Source organism: Mastigoproctus giganteus, chromosome 14, assembly GCF_048544385.1.
Source record: "Mastigoproctus giganteus isolate SK-2022 chromosome 14, ASM4854438v1, whole genome shotgun sequence".
In the NCBI taxonomy this organism is placed as follows: Eukaryota; Metazoa; Arthropoda; class Arachnida; order Uropygi; family Thelyphonidae; genus Mastigoproctus; species Mastigoproctus giganteus.
In genome coordinates, this window is record NC_143588.1 from 72,491,771 (window position 1) to 72,512,460 (window position 20,690).

The window sequence follows — 20,690 nt, forward strand, 5'->3', positions numbered from 1 at the left end:
AGCGATAAAACAGTTGGTGAATTTGCAAGTTGACACGCTGTTATTAAAGGATATAATACAAGAGGCTGATAATTAATTTGAATATGTCTTTGTCGACCACTGCTTTTTATATCTTATTGAATATTTTTGAATTAACGAATTTCACCTTTTTTTTTTAATTCGTTAACCCTGTATATTCATATTTATGATACTAACGATTTCTGTGGCTTTCTTATTGGTCGTAAATTGCGATTTCTCTTGGTGTGCGTCACCATACAACTGACAAAACGCAGTACTTCCGTTACTTATCTTAGTATGTGAACTAATTAACACGAAAGGGTAATAATGAAAGAATGCGGATCAATAGACCAACGTTCTCTCTGTTCAAGACAGATTAGTGTGAGTGATGTTACTTACAGATTTGCAGATGCTTTGAGAGTCCATTTCCTGAGCAAGGTAGAGGAACTAATCAAAGGAAATAAGTTACGATAAAAAGGAGAACGAAGTAATTCCGTGGCCAGGAACGTAGTATTCTCAGTTAAAGAAATCAACGATATATCAGACTTATCAATAAGAAAAACTGTAGAAATAGATAAGTATATCTATTTCTACAATTTACTTTACGGATATTGTGAGTATACTTGCCTACGAAATCAATAGGTCTACATTCACTTACTAGGATGGCGAGGTGGACAAGCAGGTTGATATGTTCACAGATACAATAACTTTTGGCGGATTGTAATAAATTCGTATGTACGACTCATATGACCTGTGGAACGTCGTTCCTTTGGAAGCTGGGTGCAGGATTTCTGGTACCCATTGGTATTTCACTACCTCCGGTGGGTGCGGGACTTGTGCATTTCGGCACAAACAGAGACAGTAGACCCGGATCCGGCTCATCGTGTCTGGGGTCGGGCGCCAGGCAGCGGCTACCCTTGTATTGGCTGATCCCTGGGAGCGAAGTGACCTGACAGTAGCACTTTTTCGGGCCAGTCTCGTAGAGGTTCTATGCCATAAAGGATGAACTAGGTGGAGACGGGTTTTTGTCTAGGCGCCACCCTTGATACCAGGACACACGCACACAATGCACCAAGAGGTAACATGCAACATGACATGATATATATGAATAACGAGACTGTAAATGTATATAGATTGGTATATAAATTTCTGTAAGTATTTTATATAAAAGAATGTATATAAAATTTTGTGTTTAAATAAATGGAAAATGTGGAACGTCGTCCTGGATGAACTCCTCACGATGAATTTAGGCGACGTCACTGCTTATGCTTTCGCAAATGATCTTATCCTCATGCTAACTGCAAACTCCAGAGCATCCCTCGAGGCCAAGCAAACTATACCTTAAGGATACTTGTGGAGAGTGGTCCAGGATTGGGCCACTCTCCACAAGTTGCAGCTCTCCCCTGCTAAAACCAAATCGATTCTACTCAAGGGAACCCTACAGACCACCCGACCACCACAGATCAAGCTAGCAGGACGAACAATTCCTCTGGTCACGGAACTCAAATTAGGAATTATGTTAGATAGTAAAATGTCCTTTCATCCACGCCTAGCATATCTACATACAAAAATCCGCAACTACACGGTCGCACATTTGAGTAGGAGCGACTTGGGGCTAAAAAAAAACGCACCCTCTTTCTTCTCTATAAGTCTGTGTTCCTGCCCATAATCACTTACGGTGCCGGAGCATGGTTAACCAGAGTCACCACTGTTAGAAACATACGGAAACTTGAAACCATCTGGCGCTGCATGTTACTCATGGTGACAAGGACCTGCTGCACAGTCAGCACTCCTGCTGTTCACGTTTTGGCTGCGGTCCTGCCTTTGGGCCTTGAGGTGATCCGCCGTGAAATACACCATCGCCTATCAAGAGGAATTCCGGCCACCATCCTTAACCACATGATCAATCGCACAAACGAGATTCGTACGGAAAAGCGAACCGTCTTCTCTGTACTGACTCAAACTTGGCAGCAGAGATGGACAGACACATGCAAAGGACCAATCACGAAGAAATTTATTTCCTAGGTCGCTGCAGTTTTCCCCAAAGCTCCCTCTTGGTTCTTTCCTGGTCTCCATGCTACATATCTAATAAGATATTACCGGGCATGGATCTATAAAACAGAAGCTGATCCTGATGGGTATTGAGGAGGATCCCTACTGCTCCTGTGGCCAGGAAGAGGACTGGGATCATATGGTTTATACATGTCCTCACTACGAAGACTTAAGATGCAGTTTAATTTCCAAAATACATGATCTCCCACGAGACAGAGAATATCTGTACATCACTGAGCAGGAATATTACCTAGCTTTTACCAAGTTTGCCCAGGACCTGTTTGCCGTAAGAAGATCACACCTTGCACAGGCAACTGCCTCAATTGATAACTAACCTTCTGACTTTCATCTTAACCGTCATCTCTAAAGGACACTTTCTTCACTCTGTAAGTTGACAAAAACAGGACTGGATCGATAGTCCCTAACTGAAAACAACCTTCATGGACATGGCACCCACGGTCTTGACAAAACTTAACCAGACATGACTCCCTTTATCTATTTTTATTATTATTTTATTTTTATCCCTTTTTATTATTATTTTATTTTTATCCCTTTTTATTATTATTTTATTTATTTTATTTTTTATCTATTTTTATTATTTTTATTTTAATTTAACTTTATTTATTTATTTTTTACTTGGTCTCTGTTCAGGAAGCCCAGGCGACCCTCATCAGGAGCCCTGCGGCCAAATCCAGGACACACAACAGAACGCAACAAAATACTGCACATCCAACACAACAGTTTCCTGGCATTTACAGTAGTTCTTTATTTCTTAACAGCGCGTACATAAGGCGCAGATGTGGGAAACCATAGGTGGCGCCTTACCCTAACACCATGCGCACTATATGCTTGCTACTCGTTTGTAGACGTCGTTTGTTTGCGATTCTCGTTTTCAATGGAGATTGTAGTCAGCTGATCTCAAGCGGAAGGAGCAGGGTTTACCCATAAGTTATTCCAGATTTTTTTTTTTTATTTTTTTGCGTGTTCGACATTCAAATCGATCTGCGAGCATATACGTTGTGCAACCAAATGCCACGTGGTCCTTATTACGATTAGGCATCCAATATGGGGTGGCACTTGGGAGATGGTACAAATGGAAATGGAATTGCTTCTGTATTCACAGCTACGATTGTGTGGTAATCGTGTTCTAGTACTCTGTTCTGATCTGTAAAATAGTTTGGAGTCAAATTTATCTAGCTATTAATATTTAAACAAAAAAAAAAAAAATGCCCCAAAAAGATACTCAATAAAAAGGGTAAAATAGCTTCGTGATTTTAAATGGTACTTACAAAACCTCCAACTATACTTACGATGAGGTGGTTTCCTCTGTTAGAGAAAGTATGTATGCTATCATAACTAAGTGATTTCAATGGCACTTGCGGGCCAAGTGATTTTGGGACAGAGAGTAATGACCTATTCTAGCTCCCCCCCACCCCATAAAATTTTTTTTATGAAACTTTATAAGAATTTATGCTAATTTCGTTTTATCATCAACAAGTTTATATAAATCGACAAAATAATAACGAACAAAAATATCACCCAGATAGTATATATCTTATAATCTCATCTGAAAAAAGTACCTTTTTTAAAATACTACAAAATAATTTCATATTAAAATATTATTAGTGAAAATAATGGATAATTATCGATATAGACTTTAAATAATGAAAATAAAATAATATTAACTTTGGTAAATTTATCATAAAATCGAATTTTTCGGAAAATAAATCACAATACTGTATATTAATAATCATAATGCTTTCATATTTATCGCTAGAGATAAAATCGGTAATAAATTTAATTGTTGTTGTTGACCGTAAATAACTTTTGTGCGCTGACACTCTGTACAGGATGTCGATAATAGTAATATATTATACGAATGTGTAGATAATAAATAAGCTAGTTTCCTAACCGAGAATATAATATATTCTCGGTTAGGAAACTAGTATTTTAGGAAATATTATTTCCTAAAATACTAGCGTTCTGGATTTCCATCCAGCTTGTTGGTATTTGGGGTCGGCCCTGCCAGTGATTAATTCTGTCTCTTTTCATTATATGGACGGTAGGTAAGCGTTTTATGGTCACTTGCGCCAATAGATCCGTGCACGGTGGCAGCGGTGCGCGCATCTGGATGTTTCAATTTTAGGATTCTTTTTAACCCCTTTCCTAATATGGGTGTAACAACATCTGATAGGCCTGGACTATCCTAAGGATTGTCAGCGTTTAGAAGTTCCTGTCAAATGTTCCAGTTCTTTCTCAAAGAAGATGCTTTTTCCAGCGGGTTAAGATACCACGCCACCGGTTCAGAAATGCATATAGATGGGTCGAGGAAGTTCAAAACTTCGTCCTGTTTCCTTGGCCTGTCTCTGGATATTAATAATTTATTAATAATGGTATGAAATTGGAAAAACTGTCAGCTGTACGGATCAACGATGGTCGTTCATAAGAGGGATTTAAAAAAAATGGTATTCTTTCTAAATTTAATGTTTTCAGTTATTTCATTTATTATTCAATATATTTCAAAGAAATTTAATTATTTCTCTATTTAAAAAAAATAAAAAATTATCAACTGGTAATTTTTTACTTACTAAATCCACAGGTGCTGTTGGCGTCTGTAGTTAAATATCCATCTGCACATACGCAGACGCCGTTGGAACAAGTTGCGTATAGGTGATGAAGTTGACACTGTTCATCAGTAGTGCATGCTTCCCCTAAAATTAAAAGAATTTTTCTGATTTGTAAGTTAACTTGCGTGTGTTAATGCTTATAACAGGTTATATATAATATATATATTAATCAGCTTTGATTTAGTTAAATAGATTTTTATATTTATTTAATGATAAAAAGTTTATTAATGCATTTCAGACAGATAATTGATGTTATCTAGTTGTATATGATTAACTAATCAGAGGATCTCGGAAGAAAAATCATATATATATATAGGCGAGGGACAAAACAGGAAACAAGCTAACTGTAATTTTCTTAATTGAAATGCTAGTACGCAGATAATTAAAATTCGTATAGCTTTCCGTTTAAGATGATTTTTATAACATTTTAATGTTTTTAAAATAAATATATAATAGAAACAAAGCCCATTAAAATCAACGGGTGTCTTCTTATGTTATAACAGTTTTCATATCCCACCCTACCCCTAAGTCATTCCTACCCTATAATCTCTACTTCACACGTCACTCCTGCTTTCAATCATTATTCATATTTTTGAATTTTTATTTATTATCTCATTATTCGTTTTTTGAAATTATCTTCCTCTATTATCCCATTCTATCATCTCCACAATGGCCTGCTTCTATTTATTAATTTTTAATATCCTCACAACTTCTTGCTTCACCCTAACCCTTTCCTAACTTTGGCCTTCGCATCAATTCCGTTTTTCAATAAGGCATTACCCAGAAGATAGCGAATGACGTAACAGGGCTTTGCAAGTAGTAGCTGGTTACATGATCTTCCCGTCCTTCACTGGTAAAGCTTCATTCATACGTTTAATTTTTGTAGCATTGCTCTACATTTTATGGTTGACAAAGACCTCCTGGGATATCGAAAGTTTGTTTTATTCCTTCCCTTTCTTCTTTATTTTAACTCAACCAGTTTTTATCCATTTTGATATACATATAATTAGTTAATGAGGGACTTCTAATCTAGTCAACAGTAATTTCAGTCACATTTTTATTTAAAAAATCAAAAGCAACAGAAAATTATTTGTGATGTCTTGCATTTGTTGAACTGATAACTTATTTAAAAACATGTATACTCAGCTAATTTATTTGCTATATCCATTGGAATAATACAGTTTTCTGTTCGCACGACTCTGCTTGTAGATTCAGCAAAATATCCTTTGTCACTAAGCGGAAACCTTTATCTTAGTTCCTTGAACGTTTCTGTCTTGATATATTCACTAAACAAAAGTAGTCTGGATAAACCTAAGACTGGAATTCACGCATCAGCAGTCCAATCTTCCTGTGGACCCAGGAGCATGGGACAATCTGCTCCTCCATCACACTTCCAATCTCTCTCTCTCATTTTCCTCTAGGCAACCCTTATTTCCTCACCAACTTTCCTCTTCTTGTCAACCTTTCAATTCAGCATCTTGGCTGCTTATTTAAAAAATCACCTACCTTTCTCGTGCCCTTTGAACCGCGCTTTATATTTGACAACGACATTTCGTCTTACTGTTTTTCCCCTAGTGATACTTTCCGCTTTACCATAAAGTAGTTTATAGGGCTTGGAATTTTCCGATTAATGATCTGTTTGTTTCCGTTAATGCGCACGTATATTTTGAAGTTATTTAGATGCTACTCCCCAGGTGCAGCTCAATCATTCGCCGAGGTGCGTTAAAAATGTGAAACATTCCCTGTACACATTATTAAAGTCATTTCACTGTTTCTGTCCAGTTCAGTTGTTTCATTTGTTACGAGCTAAGAATATATCATAAGAAATAGGGGGAATAGCAAAGTATCCACTCTGTTATCATAAATAATGATAACGGATTAGAATCACTTGCAGTCTCCTTTACATCCAAAAGCAAAATCGTAATGTTCTCTCTTATTGCACCATATCTTTTCTTAGTGCCATACCGTCATACATTATGCCATATACCATGATTAAGGTAAAAAAAAAATTTACAAAAATTTAAAAGAAATTCTTGCAGCAAAGGGATACAAAAAAAACAAACAAACCGTCACCTTTGACCTCTTCCAAAATATTATTAAAACCGAAAAAGAATCCAACTGGGGAATCATGGTACAAGCTTTCTATCACCAACGAGTTTACACTCAGTGAAACAAAGTATTCCATATTCATGCCTGCCAGCTCTCGGGATTTATGACGGAGAATTCGTCTTTATCACCTTATTGATCCCTTCTTCCTGTCACAATTGTAACACAGCTTTTCTCCATCTTTTTCGCAAAAAAAAAAAAAAAAAAAAAACAGTAAAACCACTGCTCCATTAAATTCAGCATTTTTTTTTTTAATGTAGGAATTTCTGCTTGTTTTTGTTAACGAATTGCTCTGTTAAATTCGGCTGCAGCGTTTCATCATTTTACGTGTGCGGTGCGAATTTAATTAAGAAGTCTTTAAGAAGATATGTTTGCTTTAGTTACTGTATGTAGATGTGATTTTTCAATTTGTGGAGAGAAACGCGATACAATCACACATTTGCAAACAAATAAGCATAAACGCAAAGTGCAAGTACATGAAAGAAATGCAAAAGTAAATGTAGCATTTCATTTCGACACGTATCACCGGCACATGCCGAATGTTTATTTGCTTTGTTTGTCATTGAAAATAATTTCCCTCGGAGTTGTGGTAATCACACTTGTGCTTTGTTCAGAAATGTTTCTCGACAACGAAACAGCTGAAGTAAAACATGGTTTTTGGACTAACAAAAACAGTAGGCATTGTTGGTGAAAATGAACAGACAAGGAAAGAAGAGGTAGCGATGATGATGGCGGCTTTGAAAAATATACCATTTTCGAATTCTATATACGGCAGTAATCAAAGTGATTCCAAGCTATATGCTATTGTATATAACTTGGAATGCTATATACTTAAATTAATAAAAAAAGCTTAAAATCGAAAGCAGCTTGCCCTCTACAGGGCACAATATTGGGCATCTTTTTCTGAACAACCTAAAAACATGTGTATTTCGTTAAAAAGTGTCTGGCATTTAACTTTGATTGTGCCTGTTGGGGTAATTCTAAAAGCTGGAATAACAAGCTCAATCTCCTCTTTTGATATATTTTAACTTTATTAAAAGAGATTAAGCACTTGGTGGTAATAGGCTATTCTTGTTTTCTAATTTGTGTGCTGACAAGGAGTCTGCACACCTTCTTGTGAAAGTGGATGAATTATTGGTGGAAATGTACTGTTGTCTAGAAAGAAGTGCTAAGAAGAAAGAGTTAAACAGTTTCGACTGATACATGCCACTGAAGGAAAAACAGATTTTGAAGCATGTATGTATATGTTGGCTGTCTTTGGTTAAATGTTTAACTGTACTGGTAGAACAATGGCAACTTTTGACATGTCTGTTTAAAGAAGTGGTGAGGAAAGCCGTATGAGCACTTTTTAGAGAGATCAAATTGAAAAGTACAAGTGATCACTGCTCAGTGGCACTGATTCGTATTCAAATCTACTGTAGTTCATGGTTCAAAAATTTTGAAAGAAAGCAAATTGAAAACTTCTGGTGAAAGCAATCCTGAACAGGCCACGCAAACTGATGACTGCAAGCTGTTACCTGGCTTGGATAAATCAATTTGAATATTTATTTTTTTACCAATTTCAAAATCGGAGCGTAGCTCTTCAATACGACGTACCTCACATCAGTCTATCATGAACATTGTTCCTAGATATGTTGAAGAATGTGATGTGTAAAGTTGCTATATCAACAGTTTTCAAATCTTACGCTTCCGTTTTATAATTTATTATAATCTAATAATCCACTTTATATTGTTTACCTCTGGCCCTGAAGGGTTTATACAACAATACTGTTGATTTTCTCTCGTCGTACAATAAAGAGTAATTATTTATTTAAATCACAAGGATGACTCTGACTTAGTCACAAGCATTTCTGTTGTTGTTATTTGGTTTTTAGGAGCATTAGCAACTAAGGCCATATTGCTCCGGGGATATGTGGTGGTCATTCCCTGACCTTTCCGCCTCCTCCGTATTTGGTGGGCACGGGTTCGAACCCCGGTCTAATCAAGAAGCGTGTGCTACGAACTGCTGCTCCTACCCACCTGGCTACGGAGGCGCTGTGAATGTTCTTGTATGTCAGTTTAGACAGCATGGTCATTATTATAAACAATACTTCAACTTAACGTTTCTGAAGCGGAAAGGTCTGCAATACTATCTTTCTAGAGGCCATAATAATTAGTCGATGTCTAGTAGACAATCCAAACAAAAATTATAGAAGAAAATTCCTAGGTAAGTTAATGTATGAAAACATATGTACTGAGAAACAGTCAGTCCTATCGCTGTGCTTTAATATAAAATGCGTATGTTTTGAGGAAATTTAATTTCCTCATAACATGCGCATTCACAATATTCCGAAAAAATTATTGATTTTTCGAAAAAAAAAAAATCTCTTCCTTCTACATATAGTTACTCGAGCTACAACTTTTCGGAAGTCAAAATTTGGTAGGTGTGTAGGTATGCATATCAAAGAAACATAATTCCCCAACTTCAGCTGCTAAGACGAGATGCACTCAAGACAAGAAATATTTTACGAGCGCTATGTTGACCTAGTCGATCGCCGAAAACCGACTTGAATTCCTGTATTAATGGTAAGAGATTTTTCATAGTTTCAATAACGTCTTTTTTAATTACAGGTCCTGAAATTAACAAAGTTGTGTGAATGAGAAAAGATGAACAAAATCAGTTACCGTGCAGTTTTCCAATATTTGGGAAAAAGTATATAACGCCAAAGGCATTTCACAAGGATATGATTAAATATTAGGGAGGATGCCCCTTCCTATTTCATAGTTTAGAATTGTGCAGCAGAATTTAAACGAGGGAGGAAGCCCCTGGAAGATGACCCACGCTGTGGAAGACCTCCAACGTCCATCGCTCCAGAAGTTGTTGAGAGTGTGCATGGTCTGGTGATGAGTGACAGTTCGGTACATTACCAGCGTCTTGGGCATCTCATCTGAACCAGGTTCTCGTGCTATGAAAAATTTGTCAGCATGATGAGTCCCAAAGTTGTTGACAGCAGATCAAAAACGCACAAGAGTTGTCAAGAAAATTGAACATTTGCATCATTTTCCAGCAGATCCAGCAAATTTCCTTGCAAAGTTTGTGATCATAGATGAGACGTGGGTCCATTACTTTCAGCCAGAATAAAGGAGCAGTCCAAATAGTGGAAACACAGAAAACCAAGTCGAAAACCAAGAGTCTTATTCTACCAGGACAACAGCAGATTCCATCTGCTGACAAGGCGACGGCATCGGTTTAGGATGCTGATGGAATGTTGCTATTGCATTACCTTCAGAAAGGCCAGAAAGTTACAGGGGTATATTACGCAGACTTTTTTACGGTGTCTGCGCGGGGTAGCATAGTGGTATCATCACCGTCCACCCTACATTGGGTGGAAAAGGCCCGGGTTCGAATCCCGTCGATGACGCGAGGAACTTTAATGGGCTTTTTTCACTCTCGTGGCTGAGTTAGGCGGTCTTAGGCGTAGATAGCAAGGGTTTTCCCCAGAAAGTGGGTTTTTTTTGTCCAGCAAAACAGGCAAATCGGCCAGAGAACACACGCAATTTACAGATGGGTATATGTAATAACTTACCAGGTAACCCTAATATAATAATTTAGACCTTGTTAGGTGTTTGCTTGAAAACATTAAAGACAAACTCCGAGGAAAACTCAGCGAAAGAGTCTTATTCTACCAGGACAACGCGCCTGCTTACATGTCGGTCATTGCCATGACTACATTTTATGAGTGCGGCTTTGAAATCTTGGATCATCCCCCATATTCACAAGATCTAACACTATCGGACTTTCACCTGTTTCGTAATTTGAAAAAATACCTAGCTGGCATCCATTTTCTCACCGACAGTGACGTCATTCTCTGCAGCTGTACTGAACAGATTACAGTTTCTATGTTAAAAAGTAATATTTTATCAGACTCCTCAGATAAACCATTCACACTCAGGCCACGAAAATTTCAAAAGTCCCTCGTTGTGTATGCCGTAGTACTTGTTCGTATGAATTTGTGTAGGTAGAGTAGATAAAACTTTGAATATTATTACCTCTTTGTTAAATATCATTGTACCATTTTTATCTTAAATTAAATGTTGCTTGTTGCTAATGGTTCCTTTTCTTACGTAGTTGTAGTGACTTGATGCTTAGAAATTAACATTTAGAAACCGTGATTATCATTTTCTTTAGCAGTGTCCGTAAAGGACGCGGCGAGAACTGGATTTTTGGGGATGCCATATGGTATCGACCTCCCGCTTTTCGGCAATTAGAAATGAGGCATCTACTAGTTATGATGTGTCATGAGGTTTAATATTCCACACCCACGCGATCACGTATGCCACTGGAATAGAAGAACAACTCCAAGATAGAACAAAGGCTTTCTTTCCCTCCCTCCCTCCGCACCGCTTAGTCTTCTCTTTCTCAAACGAGCGTGACAAATTGTCTTCAGCAGTCATGCAGTTAATCAGGAGTGGGAAAAGTCATTTCGCACTCCTGATAAACTAAATAAGTTTATAAGTTTTGTTTATCACCCAGAGTGGCGGCTTCTGAAACCTATATGCCGCATTTCCTTCTGCATTGTTCGAGTAAATATGGTATTTCAATTGATCTTGTTGGTACTAGTGTTAGCACTTGCCCCGGGTGCAACGAAGTCAGGCGCTTAACAATCTATACAAAACTATAGCTAGAGCTATTCTGTAATTCGGGAGGGGATGCCTATTGAGTATTTTGCGCCAGGCATTTTACCTAGTTACGGGATCTGGATCTCGGAATATGTTGAAAGTGTCCCATATTTGCTTAACAGACTAGCCAACGACTTGACTTCAGACTCCGAAGTTTAAACAAGTAATTTACGGATAGAGTTGACTGATTGCTTGTTTTGAATTTTCGCCGAGGCATTTAAGGCCATGAAACGTCGGTATACGAGTATAATGCCATGAACTTCTTATATTTAAATGTGTTTGCCTCTTTGGCTGATTTAAAAAAATGGAGTCTCAGGATGAAAGACCTATGCAGCCATTGCCTGTCACCGATTTACAGACTTAAAGAGGAAATTACCGGTACATTACCAGCGTCTTGGGCATCTCATCTGAACCAGCCACAGCCCCCCACGTAATAACCGTCTTGGCGAGATGGATATTACAGGATAAATTTTGGACAGTATTGTGATTTCTATAATTTTTGCCCCTCTGAACGTTGAGTTTTGGTTGTTGACTAGGCTGACAGTATTTGAGGAATCACGGTTGACGTAGGAATATAGCCATATCTATGAGTGTTGATTCGAAAGTGTTTCCTTTTAGCCATGCCAGTGCGAATGGTATAGGATTTCTAATATTTTGGCTGAGCAGTGTATCTGTGTAGAAGAACAACAACAACAACTCTTTATTATATACAGTTTTGTGTAATATGAACTCGTCAAAACATCAAACTCGTATAATATAAATCTGAATTTTGAATTAACATTCCTCATATAAAAATGCCCAGAAGTAGCAATTTGAGAAAAGAAGAAACTGGAAAGTCAATATAGGTTATACGTAGTAGTTTCAAATAATAACGTATTTCGGAAGACCTTACGATTGCTATACCGAAACGAAATGAAGTCAATTTATCACAACTTTTTTTCACCACTTTTCCCTTTGAAATTCCAGAAAAACTCTAAATGGCGTTGTCAATCAACTGCCGTGAGATTGAAATGCTGCTCTTTGTGAATAAGAAATATACAATGGCATGCTGATTTATCATGATAGATTTGATGACAGTCAAATGCAGTTATGCAGCGCCTTAAATTCGATTGGCTTTTGAAAGACTGCTGAGTACTTGGACAGTTTCGCTAACGGAACTTTTCACTTATACACTACTGTTCTGCGATATATCTACACATTAAAGATTAATAGGCTTCGGATGATATGCCATCTTGTTCATATGCAAATACCTTTTTGGCATGTTTTTTCTCTTTTTCTTTATATCTTGTAGTGGTCGATTGGTTAGTTAAACTCATTTGTATAGTATGAACCCATGGAACAGTAAACCGACTATAGAATATACACAGTTCACAGACGCAATACACCGACACCTCATAGCCTTAGTTTCTTTGACGTAAAAACAAACAACAACGGAAACGTTTCAAATTACACTCTCTTGAGTGTAGGAAAAAAGAGGCAAAATTTCTGACAGTCGTCTCGCTACGGTAGGTAGCAATAGTTCTTTAGTTAATCAGTCATAATTCTCCACCGAATAAAGTGTTTGAATAAATACAATATTATATAAATGCTAAGGACATGAATCCTCTGAGAGAAGGCGTGCTTTCATGGAATTTACACGTGGATATTTTTGATGAAATTCGAGTAGATATTGCAGAGAATGCAAGCAGATATCCGTTGATGGAACAGCACTTTACACAACCATTATGCTAACCATTTGATATGTGGAAAATTGGATTTATAGACTACATTCTCATGTTATCTTGGCTGTAGAGTTCTCAATAACATCGATTACTCCACGAAGCAAGTTTTATAAATAATTCATTATAGGTACCAAGGCTAGATCTGCACTGAATGTAGCATTTTTGGTGTTAAGAGCATCTACTGTTCTTCAGGGTTTATTTCCCATTTTCTTGAGCGTTATTTGTTTAATACTGTACATGGTGCGCGCGCACACACACACACACACACACACACACACACACACACACACACACACACACACACACACTTGAAACTGCCGAACGCGGGCACTCCATGAGAAGGCCTTTAGAAGTTAACCATCGTGTATATATCACACCGATTTGTCAGCACTACACAACGCAGTCATTCAAACACAGCCCACCTTTTTATGGACTTGTCATGACTATGTCACTTAAAAATGGCATCCTAATGAAGACCCATAAAATGTGTTGATTCTAAACTTACATGATCAGTGCAGCTTAAATGAAAGCTTTTTGATATTTTTATTCTGAAAGATGTGACAATAGTCGATATTATTTTAATTTTTTTCGTGCTACTACTACGCTTGAAGCTTTGAACAGCGCAGTGGAAGAAATATATATTTAAAAAATCATTTCGCGATTTTTGGACGTTACTGGAGCTGTAAAGCGAAAATAAAAAGCACACCGTAAATGTTCTTAAAAATCTAGGATTGGACCCTAAAAAATAACGATTTCATTAACAGAGACGGGCAGTAACTACCGTCTCGGTGCCATTTTCAATTGCCCATCTCTTCAAATGTTACTCACTTGTTTACTTGTTTCTGTTGATGGGGAAAGACCGTTTTCCGAGTATGAGATGATTTTATGGAACACGCTTAACTTCTCCACACACACACACACACACACTGTGATATACTGAAAAAGAAATTATCTATTGCAAACATAAAAGTCCTCAGTCTCTCGAGCTATAATATAAATGGCCTTTACCATTATTATTTTACAAAAAAATGCTGTAATTTCTGATGAATAACTCTCGCCTCTTCATGTAGTCTCCCATTCTGAAGTAACTTTACACTATAGTTGGCACAATCGCATAATCCCTATCTTTATCTAGTCTGTTCAGAATTCAGTTGAATATCAAATTTTAAAAAGGAGCTTCCATGATATCCGTTGTTCAAAAAAAAAAAAAAAAAAAAAAAACCTAGTTATTCAGTGTTAGGGATAATAAACATGTTTTTATTAATTAAACCTTTTTAAAACCATCAGAAACATAGGCTGTTTTTGATGTACATTACGAAGTTTATTTTTATTTTATAAAATTTTATATTATTAAAAAAATAAACATTTTCACTGAGTTACTTTAGAACTGTGTGTCAAAACCAAAATTATCAAGTGACACCGAAAAGTAAATCAGAACGAACTCTCATTTTAGAAACAGTTTTTTTTTTACGTTAATAAAAATACTATTATTTAATAATACAAAAATAGGTAAATTTCCGTTTGTTCTCGACATGGCTAGAGTCTGAAGAGTTTAGAGTCTAATTAATACAGACAACCAGGTTTTCGGCGACACAGCTCACAATGGCTCGTTCATTTTCATGGCAGCGTATGGTCTCCAACCCATACTGATTTTCTGAAAGTCAGATAAGACCACATCTGTGCTTATACTGCCATCTGCTTATACTAATAATAACACCAAACCATTCACGCTGGCGGAATTGGAGACCACCCTTAAAAAAGTCAACATCAAGAAGTGCCCTGGTATGGACTTAATCGAATATAGCTTCATCCTCCATCTCTTTAAGATAAGACCACTCTATATGCTATTACTTTACAATAAATGCTTACTGGAAGAATTCTTCCCCAAGCCCTGGAAAGCTGCCTGCCTACGCCTTATCATAAACCTTATCATAAACCTTATCATACATAAACGCCTTATCATAAGCCTTATCATACATAAACCGCCAACAGATCCTCGCTCTTTCCGGCCAATAGCTCTTCTGGCTAACTTCGGCAAAATCCCAGAACGCCTCATAGCAGTAGGAACTATGACCCTGTTCCAAAGAAAGGACTTTTTCTCCTTCCTAATATGGGTTCGCACCAGGACGATCCTGCGAGGAGGCCCTCTTTGACCTTACTCTCCATATTGAAAGTTCAGACTCCAAATATGAACTTGCCATCTTCGTAGATTTTGAGAGAGCCTTCGACAATGTTTGGTAGAACAGTATCATAGAACGCCTTCGCCTAGCCATCTGGCTTCACCCAGTCATACAAACTATTTCACCGACCGTACCGTCCCTTTCAGATCTAAGTCTCTCGCTGCCACCAGACCAATCTTTCGGGGGTGCCTCAAGGCTCAGTTCTGGGGCCCCTGGCTTGGAACATGGTCCTGAAGGACCATGTTCCAAGCGAGCGGCCCCAAAACTGAGCCCTGCACGCACCTTCGATAGCACCAAGATTATATATAGCCTTCGCAGATGATTTTGCCATTGTGGTCTCGGGTAAATCAAGGCAAGGCATTGAGAACAATACCAACTGGGTCCTAGCGGACCTCCAATCCTGGACTATTCTGAACAAGCTTAAAATAAATACAAATAAAACAAAGATGATGCTTTTCAGAAACAAATTGGATCTCAGAAGGCCTCGGAAAGTCAAGATCTCTGGCTTCCGACTTTCCATTGTCACACAGGCCTTGGGTTTAGTCATTGACCATGAACTCAGTTTCTTTCCTCACCTACTGAATCTTAGTACCAAGATAAAAAGATTGTCTGCATCCACCTTAAGAATCTCCAGGAACGAGTGCGGGTTGTCTGAGTGAACGCTCTCGCTTTATTAATATCAGGTGGTTTTTCTTCCGATCGTCTCATATGCCGCGGGGGTCTGGTTCCACCGTGTTCGACTAGTTAAAATGCCGGACAAGCTCAACTCTATACAGCGGATCATGCTTCTCGCAACCCACAGAATCTGTCGTACTGTCTTTATAGCAGCTATTCAAGAGATTGCTGATACCCTCCCTTTGTATCTGCACATTGTTTATAAAGGTCTCCCCTTTCTCATCAAAAAGAAAATACCGACCACTCTCTTCAACTTAGAACTAAACCTAAACACAGACTCAAAAACGGAGAATGCCCGTTGTTACAACGAGCTGACAATAATCTGGCAGGCTCGATGGGACACCTCCCCAAAGGGGTCGTTACAAGATACTTCCTTCCAAATGTAAACTTTTCAGCGTCTGAATCAGTCAAATCAAGGAGCCGCCTCTTACAAAAACACGTCTCTCTCTCACACACACACACACACACACACACACTGCGCCTCCGTAGCCAGGTGGGAAGGAGCAGCAGTGCGTAGCACACGCTTCTTGATTAGACCGAGATTCGAGCCCGTCACCACCAAATACGGAGGATGCGGAAAGGTCAGGGAATGACCACTGCATATTCCCGGAGCAATATGGCCTTAGTTGCTAATGCTCCTAAAAACCAAATAACACACACACACACACACACACACACACACCTGTGATTATACCTTCAGGGAAGGATGCTTTCCCTAGAATATTTGATTTTAATACCACTTGTTGACATAGACAGTTGGCATCTGAAAAGCTGACTTTGGTTGTTTTTAATTTTGAAATTTGAAATGTAATTAGCATTAGTAGAGGCACATGATACAAGAAAGCAAGCTTATATAGCATCAGCCGGAAAAAAAAAAAAAAACCTTCTCATTTCACCCATCCACTCGCTCCAAATGTTTGTCTAATTCTGCCTTGAATCTATTTAAGCTACCAACTTCTACAACGACAGATGGAAGTTTGTTCCATCAATCAACCACTCGCTGACTAAAGGCAAACTTCCGCACATCTATCCTGCAAATGTCTTTTCTCAATTTGAATTTATGCCCTCTCAGACGATTATTCTGAGCAAGTGGAAGAATCCCATTAGCATTGAGCATGCTCAAACAATTCAAGGCTTTATACACCTCAATCAGATCACCTCGCAGGTGTCTAGTCTCCAGACACTGTAATTTGCAAAACTAAGCCTTTCTTCGTAAGAGCAACCCTTTGTTCCATTCACTAATCTTGTTTCCCTTCTCTGTACTCGTTCCAACAGCTCTAAATCCTTCTTAAAATGAGGCCTCCAGACCTGTATACAGTACCCAAGGTGTGGCCTGACAAGGGGATAATCACCTCCTTATCCCTGCTAGAAAAATTCCTGTATATCATTGACAAATTCCTGTAAACCTCTCTCTTTAACGATTACAGCTGTGAGTTGCAGGCTCCGAAAAAACGATAAGTGTTTGCCTTTTTATTTATATAATTGTTATTTTATATTGTACTTAATACGTAGTCTTATAGTTATAGTTACGCTGGTTATTTTTATTTTAATTTATATAAACAGTTTTTGTAGATATACGTAATACTTAATATACGTAAAACCGTTATTTCGTTCGAATCTTGCAGCCATTGTTTTTGTATATATGGTAGGGAATTCAAATTTTTAATTGAGGTAGTTAGGTAGCTCTAACGTATAATTTATAGAGTAATACGCTTCACTGTTTCTATTAGATAGCGTAGTATTGACATTGACATTTAATTAATTTAATTTATTGATTTTATTAATTTAAAGCATCATGCCTCAAACTAGAGCAGCAAAGCAACGGGCACAAAGTGGCAGGAGTGCTGTGACTCGGGGGAGAATTGAGGGGGGGGGGGGCGATTCTCCAACGCAGCACAGCCTAAAAAAATGTGCAACTTGTGAAATGTTTGCCGAACTCTCTGGAACGGAACATGATATTGCCATGGGGGATGTCTTTGTGTGTGTGCGCGACGTAATGAGTGTAAGGAAATCAGGCGACAACTCAACGTTGTTATGGGCCTATATGAGAGTTTCAAGGACAGGGTGGATGCCCTCTAAAGATCTAAATTGAGGGGCCCATCAAGCTCTCAGCTGCCCACATCAACGCCAGAGCTTGCACTTGGTCATCACGCAACACAGCGGCAACCCCCAAAGCAGAATGCGCTGGTCCCACAGGAACTAATAGTTGTTGGTGACTCTATGTCAGGGAAACGGGAAACATGCTTTGTAAAAAGGATAGGTGGAACAGGACCAGGGTATGTCTGCCAGGGGCAAAGGTTGATGACGTTGTAGAGCGGATATCATCTTTTAAGGGCACAAAAGGTGATATAGTTGTACACGTTGGCACTAATGATATTAGGAGTAGGAGACCGACAGAATTACTTAACAAGTACAGGTCACTGTTGAACAAGATAACGAGAATTAGGGTTGAATTTGAAAGTGTCTGCAGTTCTGCCCAGACACGATAGGAGGGAGTATATGATGAGAGCCTTGTCGATCAATTCGGCCCTGGAAAGAATGTGCAAAGCTCAAGGGGTAGAATTTTTTTCAGCCTGGACTGTACTTGTTAACAGGAGAGACTGCTTCTATAGGGATGGGATACACTTAAATAGAAAGGGTGCAAGAATATTTGCTGATGCTATCGAGGCAGTGTTAGGTGGGTCGGAAAACTGATAGCTTGGGGGGATACAAGGACTAATAGTTTAACAGTAGCCGTAGGCAGAGGTGAAGGTGATTCTTGCACAACTTCTATTAGAATAAGTAGCGACCTGGAGCGTGGGGTGTTGGGGGTTTCAGGGACGGATGGCAGTCATCCTGAAATAGGTGGGTATATGGGATGTGTTAGGGTAACTAGGAATAGGAGTAGGAGCATGTATGCTTGCATGTATACCAATGCTAGAAGTATAGTAAATAAATTTGATGAATTTGAAGTGTTCGTCAAGACATCAAAGGCGGATATTGTTGGGATAGCAGAGACGTGGTGTCACACAGATATAAGAAATGCAGAACTTGAATTTGGGGAGTACAATGTGTACAGAAAGGATAGACAGGATAGAAAGGGAGGAGGTGTTATGCTGTTAATTAAGAAAAACATACAATCAAAAGAAGTGCATCCAGTTGATATAGATGAACAGTGCACTGTTGAGTCAGTTTGCTGTGACATAAGCACTGCGAAAGCAAAAATAAGAGTAGGAGTGTGTTATAGGCCTAATGACTTGAATGAGTACAATGAACAATTGTACAGAGAAATAGAGTGGGCTAGTAAATCGGAATGTCTTATAATGGGGGATTTTAACTTCCCAGATATTGACTGGAACTTGTGGGTTGGTCACTAACACACTAGTCAGACTTTTGTGGATTTATTGGATGATTGTTTTCTGCAGCAGCATGTTCGAGAGGCAACCAGAAAAAGTAATACTCTTGATCTGGTTATCAGCAGTGATCATTCGTGTATTAAGAATTTGCAGATAAAGGAACAGGTGACAGTGATCACAGTGTACTGATGTGGGATTTACTTAAAGATTTAATTACCATCAGGGGTAAAGGAAAGGTTTTTTGCTTCCGTAAAGGTGAGTACAGTGGTCTCCGACAGTTTTTAAATTCTGTACAGTGGGATCAACTGACGATGTTACCAACAGTAAATTCTAAGTGGGAAGCATTCAAGGAATTAATCGTGGATGCTACTAAAAGTTTCATACCTATTAAGAAATATTGTTCAGGGTTTAGGCCTAAATGGTTATCTAATGAACTAATGAGACTCGTAACAGAGAAGAAAATGCATGGGACGCATATAAATTATTAAGCGACTCAGAGGCCTATGGCAGATATAAGCTAGTCTGTAATCAGGTCGCAAAGGAGGTTAGGCAGGCGAAGGCAGATTACGAGAAATCCTTGGCAAAAGATGCTAAGAAAAACAGCAGGGATTTCTTTACTTATATAAACTCTAAAAGGAAGGGGTGAATCTGATTGGTCCACTTGACATCGATGGTTCGACTGTTGATGATCCTGCTCAGATAGAAAACAAACTGAATGAGTATTTTGCATCTACATTCACACATGAGGAATTATTAAGGTTTGAAAATGGCAGAAGGTTATCAAATTGTAGCAGGATACTTATATTGATTTTGTAATAACTGAAAGCAAAGTGGAGGTGAAATTGTTAAAGTTAAACATAAGAAAAGCACCTGTGGTGGATGGGATCTATCCAGTTATATTAAAGGAGGCGGCAAAGCAACTAAGCAAACCCTTAGCCATAATTATGAGAGCATCCTTGGACTCAGGGGAGGTTCCCACGGACTGGAAATGTGCAAATGTATCCTCAATTCACAAAGGGGAATCGAAGGGTGACACGAGTAATTACAGACCACGTAGTTTAACTTCTGTTCCGGGTAAAATAATGGAGTCATGGTTAAAGATGCGTTGCAGGATCATCTAGACAAGACTGCAGCAATAATTCAGACACAGCATGGGTTTGTTAAGGAAAAGTCTTGTCTGACAAATTTGATAGGATATTATGATGTGGTTACAAAGGAACTGGATGCAAAAAATAATTTTGATATCATATATTTGGATTTCAGGAAAGCTTTTGACACTGTTGCGCATGGAAGACTATTGTACAAATTGGAGCAGAATGGTATTAAGGGTAAGTTGCT

General features: G+C 38.3%; 1 protein-coding gene across 1 annotated transcript in view; it reads right to left on the reverse strand.

Annotated features, from left to right (window-relative positions):
- LOC150075236 (uncharacterized) overlaps positions 1-20,690 on the reverse strand; it is a 442,257-nt gene that overhangs the window by 156,441 nt on the left and 265,126 nt on the right. Inside the window, exon 3 of the mRNA XM_090388815.1 lies at positions 4,638-4,760. Within this exon, the coding sequence (XP_090244941.1) occupies positions 4,638-4,760 (123 nt within the window). The remainder of the gene's footprint in view (positions 1-4,637; positions 4,761-20,690) is intronic.